General features: G+C 47.2%; 2 protein-coding genes across 2 annotated transcripts in view; one reads left to right on the top strand and one right to left on the bottom strand.

Annotated features, from left to right (window-relative positions):
• Positions 1–920: 920 nt before the first annotated feature.
• Positions 921–10,643, bottom strand: part of LIPG (lipase G, endothelial type) — a 14,725-nt gene continuing 5,002 nt past the window's right edge. Inside the window, exons 2-11 of the mRNA XM_026865865.1 lie at positions 10,615–10,641; positions 10,307–10,497; positions 9,325–9,504; positions 8,557–8,668; positions 7,180–7,404; positions 6,490–6,732; positions 5,887–6,007; positions 5,094–5,312; positions 4,080–4,172; positions 921–2,466 (exon numbers count right to left, since the gene is read on the bottom strand). Of these exons, the coding sequence (XP_026721666.1) occupies positions 2,445–2,466; positions 4,080–4,172; positions 5,094–5,312; positions 5,887–6,007; positions 6,490–6,732; positions 7,180–7,404; positions 8,557–8,668; positions 9,325–9,504; positions 10,307–10,497; positions 10,615–10,641 (1,433 nt within the window). The 3' untranslated portion in view covers positions 921–2,444. The remainder of the gene's footprint in view (positions 2,467–4,079; positions 4,173–5,093; positions 5,313–5,886; positions 6,008–6,489; positions 6,733–7,179; positions 7,405–8,556; positions 8,669–9,324; positions 9,505–10,306; positions 10,498–10,614; positions 10,642–10,643) is intronic.
• The window catches only part of CZH18orf32 (chromosome Z C18orf32 homolog), a 20,609-nt gene continuing 20,456 nt past the window's right edge, over positions 10,491–10,643 (top strand). Inside the window, exon 1 of the mRNA XM_026865594.1 lies at positions 10,491–10,524. The gene's annotated coding sequence lies outside the window, so the exon portion shown is untranslated. The remainder of the gene's footprint in view (positions 10,525–10,643) is intronic.

Raw genomic sequence — 10,643 nt, 5'->3', positions numbered from 1 at the left:
CATTCCTGAAGGCACTCGGTGGCATCTGGGTGGAGGGAACAAACCTCCCTTGGCAACAGAGCCTGGGGAGGTCCTGGAAGGAGGGTGCTGGATAAGGGCACCTACTTGCCAGCGCCTGCCTGGCTGCTGCTCTGCCTTTGTGTCCTCTTTCTGCTGGTCTCAGTGACCCGCGGGAGAGGGACAAGATGGCCATGTGCCGTTGTTCCTGACAAGACGTGTCAAAAGTTGTACTAGAGTAATAACAAGTGTGGTGGGTTGAGCTGGGCTGGATGCCAGGTACCCACCAAAGCCGCTCTGTCATTCCCCTTCCTCAACCAGGAATAAAGTTTGAAAGGTTACACAGCCTTTGACCTCGTTTGTGTCCTAATCTTGCTCTTGGGATTGTATCAAAACCTCCCCCAGTTTTGGATCAGGACAGTCATTCCCTTTTCTCAACTGGACAGGGGAGGGAGAATATAACTAATGACTTGTGGGTCAAGAGCAGGACAGTTTAATAAAGCAAAAGAGAAGGAAAACAGAAGATTTTATTCTCTACTTCCCAACAGCAGGCAATGTCCAGCCACTTCCCAGGAGGCAGGGATTCAGTACGCATAGCAGAAGACAAACATAACAACAAAGGCCCCCCCCTTCTCCCTCCTTTCCCCACGCTCTGCTGGCTGAGCGGACGACACGTGGTGTGGAATATCCCTCTGGTCAGCCTGGGTCAGCTGTCCTGCCTGTGCCCCTGCCCACCCCCAGCCTACTGCTGGGGGAGTGGGTGTTGGAACGAGCACTGCCAGCAGCACCCAAAACACGCGTGGCTTATCAACACCCTCCTAGCTACCCGTGCAAAGCAACTGCAAGGGCTGCTACGGGGAGAAATTAGCTCCGTCTCAGCCAGACCCAACATAAGAAGACTTCACTGATTTTATGAAGCCCTTTATTTTTTGTCTTAAGGCTTATAAAAACTGTTACTCAAAACTGAAATGTTTAAAACTTTACATATGTACAATACAAGAAATAAATTATGCTTTAAGTCATACAAAAACCACAATATACAAATAGGGCTTTGAAACCACTCTAAGTATGGCACGGTGACAAGTCACAGATACTTACCAAAGGCTTCAGTTATTGAAGCCCTTGCATAAAACCGTGGAAAAAATCCCCAAATGTGCTTGCTTTGGTTGGATTGAAGCTCTACAAAAACTCAAAGAATTGCAGGCCTCAGAAGGACTTGCTAAGTCTTCAGAACTCAGTGCACCATCCGTCAACACTATTTTTTGAGATTGCCTTTCTGCACGTCAAAAGTTTAAGAGTTGTTACACCAAGTATCCTTCTAAAAAGAAAAAAAAAATTAAAATAAATCTAGTTCACCTCTGACAAGGTCTGCTCTGCTGGAGCAAACAGGACAGCTATAGAGTCTGTCCAACTCAGAGCAAAGCCAAGTTCACCCGGCACCAGGAAATCCGACCGGGATGCTGTGGCAATGAGGGTAGGCTGTCATCTGTTTGGCTCAGTGAAATACTTTGCACAAAAATAAGGTCTTCATTTATGCACTGGTACTACAACAGCATCTGAACAGAGGCGAACACATTCTCAGTAGTTAAAAGGAGTGGTGCAAAGCTCTCCCGAAGCAGTACAGTTCATTACCTCCCTCCTCCCCTGCAGTCAGTAGAAGGGCAGCTGCCATTTGCCTCTTAGAAAGAGATGGACACATGGGACAGGGCAGTCTGGCTGCAGACACCCACTGGGGAGCAAGAGGCAGCTGCCAACACCACCACCCACCATCTGCACCGTGTTCTGCCCTAGGTACAGGGAGGACGGAGTACTACCTTCTTATAAGGTAATATACAGAGATTTCAGCATTAGACAGACACAGAACAGACTATTTTTAAGGCAAGCAAAGGACAACTTGAAGTTAAGTGGCATTGTGCTTATCCCCATCCCTCCCCTAAACATCCCCATACTCTTGACCTATGCTGGTCTCATCTTCCCACAGCCCACAGTGCTACTGGACCCACAGGAACTCCTACGCTAGATGCTAATTTTTCTTGGCAGCTCTGTCACCAACAGGCTGATGGGCAGTTAGCATGGTTATCCTCTCAACTCCACTGGCAGGCAAACCAGAAGATCATCGCTGAGGTCTAGATCTGTGAAGATCTCATCTGTACTCCTGGTTAATGGGAGCGGGGCAGGAAATGCAGCGTGTAATAGGTCAAGATAAGGTTAAATGCACAAACCAGGCTTCCTGGGGAAGGGAAAATGTAGTTTTAGTTATTCTAGGTCTAGGACCACAGTTCATCTCGTCAGTAGCTTCTCAGTTTCTTGCATCTGATCCAAAATGTTTTCTCCTGAAGAGCTAGTTGCTTTAAGTGCTACCAAGCCAGATTTTCGCCAGAGCATCTTCACACCTGTGTGGTCTTCATGCATACAGGTTGCTCTGCTGTGAGTCTTTAGAGAAGTCTTCAGAGTGAATTTGATACAGATCTGGGAAGAGCAGAGAGAAAAAAAAAATCTAGTTAAACACAGACATTAAGAGGAGTAATAAAGAAGCCCTAACAAACTCTGGGACACTAAGAACAGGTTTAGACAGTACAGGTTGGTATTTTATCCCGTCAAAGCAGCACTTTGCCCAGTAGCTACTCAATGAGAGCCCGAAGCAGACATTATGCACACAAGTAGGCTGCAACCAGAAATTACAGGTCTTGACGCTAGACTCTGCCCGCTCAGATCCATTCAGGGTGGACAGATGTTTGTAGACTCAGTCTCCAAGCAGGGAACTGTAATCATCCAGTGACTTGGCAGGAATGGAGAGCTGAACAGCAAGTAATTGCTCATGATCTCTGGGAGGAAGGATAGTTTCCTGGAAACCATAGCACGCTGGAGCTCAGATCTGCTCCTCTGCCTCATGCAAAAGCTGTACTCCCAGCGACTAGCAGGAAGGGCACATCTGCCAGCAATTCTGTTTTATGGAGGTTACTGAGCAGCCTATCAAAACAGCCTTTTACTGTACCTGCAGGAATATTTACTTGATCTTTCAAGGCTTGTGGCAGAGCAACAAGTTTTTGCACAGGGGTTTAATTCACAGAATTGTTTGCTACTGTATGGAGCACAGCTTGCTGGTTTCTGCCAGACCTGGAACAGTACCAGTTCACATTTCTGAGCTGAGCTCAGCCGCCCAAGAGGGCTGTGCAAAGCACGACTTCCACAGGACTTTGCTAGCCCTAACAAGCACTTTGTCTCCGGATTTGAAGCGACAAAGCTCTAGGTTTACAAATTGAAGTTTAAGAGAGGCCAAAAGGCTGGGCTTCATCTGAGGGAGACTATCATTTAGTCTAATGAACAGGGATTCATCAAAAACATGACTAGAGGCAGCCTGAAGCAATTAAGCTGTCACTGCTGGGACCAGACTTACTGGAAGTCATGCTCTGAGGACCGATCCTAGGTGTTTGGAAAGTCCCCCAGAAGTTAAGCAGGGCTGAGATGCTCTGGCAACAGCTGAGTTTGCTCTCTCCTGAACCAGAAGAGATTAGCATAGCCAGAGGTGAAGTGGTAGGAGGCACCACTGTAACACCATGGCAAGTCTTCAGCTGTGTCTTGCTCATGCAGTTTAAGCTCAGACTTTAAGCAAGAAATTTCTTGGAAGTTCAAGATCTTCTGCCAGGCTGAAAGAGTTGTTGAGGCAATCCCTTGCACTCCAGCTTTCCTCTGTTTCACAGGGTGGTTAATAGATGCCTCTAATTATCTCTCCATTATTGCATGGATCTTGGGTATTGGCAGCACCTCATTTTTAAAATCTACCATGATAGTAAGCAGACATATTCTTTAGGCCCAAGAAGTGTGTTATATCATTTTGCTAGTAAGCACTCAAAGGAGAAGGATGACAAACCAAGATCAGAAGTGAGGATAACATCACCTAGTTGGTAATAGATGAGGCATGTATGAAAATTAAGTCTAATACTTGGGAATCTTGGGCGAGAATTTATTAACTTTTTTGAAAGAAAAAAGAGTTTCCAGCCTAAACACAAAAGAAAAGACTCCACTCATCCCAGCTGAGCCACATACATCAGACAGGATTCTTCTTAGCTGATTTTCCCTACCTTTTCTGCCATTCCTCCGTGCACTTCACAAACCAGAGCTCTTTACCAGGAGATATACGGGTTAGCTGGGAATCCTCCACACAGAAAGCAAACCTAGGAGGAGGAATCATAAGCCCAGAGTAGATACCTGTTGTCTCCATGATTAGCAAATAACATGTAATACAGATCACAGCCAGTTCTAGGACAAGTTCTGTGATTTGTCATCCTTCCTATGCAGCATCTTGGTACACCATGAGCCTGTTAAATAGCTACTTTAGTTCCTGTGTTAATATTTTATTTGGGGAATCTTTGCTTCTACTACCCATGTTTCATAGATTGTGGAAACTAGGATGCAGAATACCTTACAGAAGATGTGATGCTTATTTAAAGATCTGAGAAATGTGGGAAATTGTCGGTATCAACTGCTGTTCTTTGACAGATCTGGGTTAGCTTTAGCACAACGAGAGTTGGGAGTGCAAGTGCTACATGCTTGGCAGCTTTGCTTCTTGTTTGTTGCTCAGGCAGCTTTCCAGTGACAGAGATCTCAGAAGGGGCTATATAGTGCTTAAGGAGTTGGTGTCACTGTGTTACTGGCTGAAGTTTTAGGTCTAGCTGCTTGTGCCAAATCAGCACATTATGCCTGTAAATAACAGCTATGCCCACCCATGTTCCAGTATTTTTGGTGCTGTCAGTACTTTAGTCCTTCAGGTACTGCCTAAACCACCTTGAAGTGGGCTAATTTAGTCCCCAAGGGCAGGCAAGACAGCGTCACAGTATCTGAATAAAGCAAAAAGAACATCCCAGATCTGATCTGTAGTAACTAGTTTTGCTTAAAGCCTAGTTTGCAACCTCATGCTGGCAAGTAACCCACTCTCCTGCACTATGAGGGGGCATTACCTGGCGACACTAAAAATGAAAGACAGCTCAGGGTACCAGCTAAGTTCAAACCCCCAGCTTTTCTTGATAGATTCTGAATATTTCTTCTTTTGATTGACGTTTTCAGTCAGCTCACATGCAGTCTAACACAATTATTACCTCTGTTGGGTTTCCCCAGATTTCACACGTATACGTCTGATATGCAGCTCCTGGTGAGACTTCACTGGCCGGTACCAGTAGCTCTTCAGCTCTTTCCATAGGTCATACCATGACTGAGATGTTCCCTCCCAGGTGAGCTTTATTTTTAGAAGTTCACCCATGTCCTCTTCAGTATAGACCAGGAAGGTGTTAGTAGCATTTAGGCCAATTTGATCAAGCCTGAAAAACAAGCAGAGACTCAACATTTCTTCCTTATGGAAGCATGCCAGGTGCTCATTCATTCCATGCAAGAAGTTAAACAGAGCCCTTTGCAGCTTATCAAGTGCTTCACGTTCAACTGTCACCAGTTAACTACTAATTAAACTGAAGAAAGTGAGCTTGGATAGCTGGTTCAATAAAATGCATCATGCATTTGGCTCAGCTGTCCTTCCATAGCTTAAAGGTGAATTTCATGCCTTGTGTTTCTTCTGGGAGAGGCTAAAGGAGGTCAACAAAAGACCTCCAGAGATACGGGTGCTTTCAGACCATATCCAAATAGTAGAAGGGAATAGCAAGACAAAGTACTTCAGCAAGGAGCCGTGAAGGCTTTTATGTACAGGACTGGGCACATCAAATTGCTTTCTCAGCAATAAATAATTAAATTACACGATGAAAAGTTTTTTGAATGGTGGTGAAGTGAGGCTTCGGATGTGGCTCAGGTGCCATGCTAGTGTTACCAGAGGAAAAAGAATGATACCACCTTGTCTCATCCCAGTGGCCTTCTTAGGCAAACACAATAGGCCAGTTTACTTACATTTCTAAAGAGAGAGGTTCAGAGTCTCCATTGGTGCCATGGAGGGTGACAGAGAAAGTGGGATCAGCCTCTCCCAAGTTCTTGTAGCTGAAGACATGCATTTTCATCTGATAGTGGTAGACTGGAAAGAAAGAGGGAACTTCGTTGAAAGACAACATTGCTCAGCATCACTCTTTTTGAAATAGTGTTGGCTGGCAAAGGCTAGACCCTTTCATTATCGAGACATCACTGATCACTTTTTCTTGCCCTTACTGATGACAAAGTTGACATTTACACAACAGCAGCAGCAGGTCCACTCTGGGGAGGGCTCCCCAAACCTCAGACTGCTCTAAGGTTGGGGTGGTCTGGCAAATATGACGTGTAAACTGTAGTTCTGCCCAAAAGGCAGAGTGTCCTTATGGCCTACTGGCTGTTGTACATGGACGGAGGAGCACAGTAATGCCACAGGACAGCAATGCAGCCAGGCAACAGTAAAGACTAATGCCTGGTGCTGTGCTGCTCTGAGGTGATGCTACTCTTCCACCTCTACATCTTTCCCAACACTGACTCTGGGAGTCTGCTCTTAGAGTTGAGACTATGCTCTCTCTAAGAGGGCAATCGTACCTTTGAACGGCATGTCAGCTCTTGTTTTTAAGTACATCTTGCTGTTTCTTTTGTTTCGTATCTTCCTGGCGTTGTAGCCGATGCCGTTGCAGCGGTTCTTCCGGCAGCTCAGGCAGATGCCCTTCTTAAAGCGACTGGAGTCAGTGCATTGAAAGGCAAAGCTTTGCTTATCTTGGTTCACAAGGGAGTCCACGAAGAGGTGCACAGACCGCTCGTGTTCGCATTTCACGACTTCACCGATTGCTAGAGAAGCAGGGTTGCAAGGGATACATTTTAAGTATGTTACCCCAGCAGACAGTAAGATGTAGTAACCTATGCTTACTTGCAGCCCAACATGAGTTGACTATGGCCAAACTTGAACATTTTGCAAGTGGTATCAATTCAAGAGGTTAGTGGAAGACACTTGAAGAGGACTGTTCACTTAATTTCTACCATGAAGAGAGCTTTAAAGAAGATTCTAGGCCCAGCGTAAGACAACCGTAGTTTATCATCAGGTGTTAGAGTGAGAACATGCTACTTCAGAATTAAAAGCAGGTCTAGTTTATAGCAACTATCTGCAGCAGTACAGACAGTTTAGAAGGAAAAAATGGTTTTCACTGCTCTTGTAAATCAGATCATCCCCCAGCATCAACCCAAGTCTATTTGTGAGGAGTCTGGTGACCAGAGGTGAAATAATTAATGAGAACTTACTCCCATAGGCAATTGCTCCCAAGACATCACTTAAACCACAGCCAGGCTGGAAGTCTCCCCCATTGGGGTAGATGTCAACGTGACCGACGGGCATCTGGATGCCAATGCTAACACCTAGCGTTTCCCTTGTGTAGGTGTGAAGGACATCCACAAAGTTAGCATCATCGGGGGAGAGGCGCTTGCTAGGGTCCACTCCTTCAAACATCGGGCCAGCCGGATCCAAGCCTGGTGGTAAGAGAAAGTATGCAAAATGCCAGATAAGAAATCGGGTTATTTCATACAGAACAGAGCCAGGACCCTGCTGCTAGCAGTCCTAACCAGGTGCTACACGGACAGTCCCTGACCCATTGCTGATACTGTTCCCCAAGATCTCTTCACCAAGGGCTCATTGAGGCAACAAGCAACCCAAGAGTATGATACAACCCAAGAGAAACATCAGTCTGCTCTACAGCGATGGCTTCAACTTGCCTGCTGGAAGCAGTGAGCGTTTGTTAGGTCCTAGTGAAGAGACGCTTCAAGAGTAGCAGATGACTGAACACCAGAAGAGGTCTAGCACCCCACAGAGACTGCTAGTAGTCAAAGCTACCTGGTAACATTCAGTCTGTTTTCAGGCTGGACTTATGGAGGGACTAATGCAAGTTTAAGCAGCAGCCAGGTAATAATCCCTGCTTCTGTGATCCCATAATGGGTTTGGGATGTTCTGATAATTGCTGAGCATCACCCCCAACCTGAAGCTGTGCTCCTGAGCCATTCCCCTTGACAGTTAGGTGATTTTCCTGCTTAACTAAATAGACGTATTTATTGTCAGGTACTGCAGAATTCTCACCAGTGCCATGCTTAATGCAACCCCTTGTGCCATACCCTCAATTCTCACGTCAAAATCAGCTTTCCTCTGGAGTCAGAAGCACTCTCCAAGATATTTTCAGAATGACGGGTTGGGGTTTGGTTTTTTTTTTTTTTTTTTTTTTTTTTTTTTTTTTTACCAAACATCCCCTGGGACAAACTGCACCCAATAGCTCTCACTTCCATTAGTTTATGAGCTATAATCACAAAACCAGCATCACTCAGGGGTTTAGGATTTGGGTAGTAAGAGCTTGAGCTGGGCTTGTTTTGAGCCCACATTTAACTTCAAATATACTCAAGATCAGTTTGTCCTCTGAAAGGTTTTTCATTGAACCCCCCTAAATTTGGGGTTCAAAGTTAAGATACTTTCTCATGTGAAGAGACCCATGCTCCCCACTGCCACTGCAGGTAGGAAACATGACATTTCTGAATGAGCAAGCCCAAAATGACATGGCAGCAACACAGGAAATGAGCCTCTTCGGGGAAACTCACTGTGCTACAGAAAAGTAAGAGACTGCTAAAAAAGTCACTTGCCTGTAATTCTGCCTATTGTCCCATGGACATGGTTACCAGCAAATCCAGCAACGTGGGCGCCCAGGCTGTACCCGATCAGGTGGACGTTCTCAAGCTGGAAGAGTGGGTTCTCCTGTAAGGAAAAAAGATAATGATAACGTTTTTCAGAGCATGTGGAACCGCTCCTATCTGCAGGACTGAAGTCCAATTCTAGGCAGAGACTGGAGGGAGAGGGCAGACAAGCATGCTTCTCTCTATTCCGTCATGACAAGTACAAGTCAAACGGTTCGGGTGGCACTTGGGTATTGTGACAGGGGGCAAACCACATTTCAAACCCCATGATGATATTCTTTAAGCAGCACCTGGAGCAGCCTCCCCACGGGGTGCTGTCAGCAGACCTCAGGACTGGCCATGGGCTCAAGTGTGGCACTGTGGGTCTTGTCCTTGTCCTTTTCCACCCTCCTGCTGAGCCAACGCTGACTTTGAATGCCCAACTCCTGCATCCATGTTGCTCAGACAGGTGGAAGGACTCCTAAACCTGAAGCACACTACACCACTCCTGCTCCAAGCACACGGCGCAAAGCCGCGTCTCCCAGGAAAGCGCCGCAGCACTTGCTCGCGCAAGGGCCGAGCACAGCGCCTGAGCTACGAGCCATCCCAAGCCCCAGGGGTGGGATTACACCAGAGCCTTCCCCACTCGTGAGCCTCGGAGCTGGTGCATGCCCTGTTCCCTTGTGCAACAGTCCCTCATGGAGGGTTACAACAGAGACCGTTCTTAACTCGTGTTACCTGTAACCAGTTGAGCAGCCTCGCTATGCTTTTTCCAACAATCTGTGTGTTGTTCACAGCATCAGTGTAGAGCTGGTGGGCGAGTGGAAGCCAATCCACCACGACCACGTTGGCATCCTTTTCCCTCTCCTGAAGAGCAGATACCAAGCTGCCCAGCCAGGTTTCGAACATGCCACTCATCTAGAAAGAGATTCAGGTGTTAGTTTCCAGCTCGCAGGGCCACGATTACACATTCACAGTTATTTGCATCCATTTACATATTCTGCTCCAGCTGTAAGCTCCTCTGCAAACCCCACTACCTCTCAGCGCTGCACTAATGGTGTTAAGTAAAACAGGTTTTGAGAGACTCTGGATGTAATTAGCCACCTTGCCTTTTAAGGCAGGGGGGAGAGGCATTCATTACATGCTACCTTATCACTCCTTTCCTCAAGTGTTTCAGAAATTCTGATGGATTGCAAAATTATTTTCCAGCCCTAGCACGGCTGTTTGCATAAGCCATGGTAGAGGTTTAAGTCCCCTGGTGCCACATGCTCAGCCACATCAAATGCAGAAGAAAAAAAATCTCGATCAGGTCTGCCTGCCCTCTGTTTATCGAGGAGACCGCATAGCAGAAGTGAAAGCTGGAGACATGCTGGTAAAATTACAGAAAGTCTGTATGGGTGTCAAGCCCAATGCCACCTTCACAGTGGTCAGTTTGTTGGATTTTAGGGAAAAATCTCAAATCCCATTTATGGACACTCACGTTATAGAGATATGAAGTGATCTTGAGCGGCTGTGAATGAGTTGCGTAATTTCACAGTATGACTCCACATCACCTTGCTCCGGAGACCTCAGGTGCAGCTACCGGGAGGCCACAGTGCTCCCAAAACATGAGAACTAGTCCCAGATCCCACATTCTAGAGACGCGGACTGCGTGGAAGGCGGTTTGCTCTCTCTGAACCCTGAGCATCCCCGAGAGACGGGCGGGACTCTCCGTACTTACCGTCCAGCCGTGAATGATGAGGAAGGTTTTGGCTGTCACGTTGAACCCGCAGTCCTCCAAACAGCGGCGGTGGCCGACGGCGAGTGCGCAACCGTCCTCTTCGGCGTCGGGCGAGCGGCGGAGGTTGAACTTCACCTGCGGCTTCGCCGCTGGCACCCGCGTGTCCTCCCGCAGCTCGGCAGCGGCTGCATCTGCAAGCGGGCGGGAGGAGGGGGAAGGTTCAGCAAAACCCCGGCCTCGCCCGGGAGAGGGGAACCCGCTCCCACGGCACCCCCCGACCCATCGTGTGCCCGCGACCGCCCACCCACCTCCTCCTCCTCCTCCTCCTCCTCCTCCT

Source organism: Athene cunicularia (genome assembly GCF_003259725.1).
Source record: "Athene cunicularia isolate RWA chromosome Z unlocalized genomic scaffold, athCun1 chrZ_part1, whole genome shotgun sequence".
In the NCBI taxonomy this organism is placed as follows: Eukaryota; Metazoa; Chordata; class Aves; order Strigiformes; family Strigidae; genus Athene; species Athene cunicularia.
The sequence above is the reverse complement of the archived record's forward strand: the minus strand, read 5'-3'. Positions and strand labels throughout refer to the sequence as shown.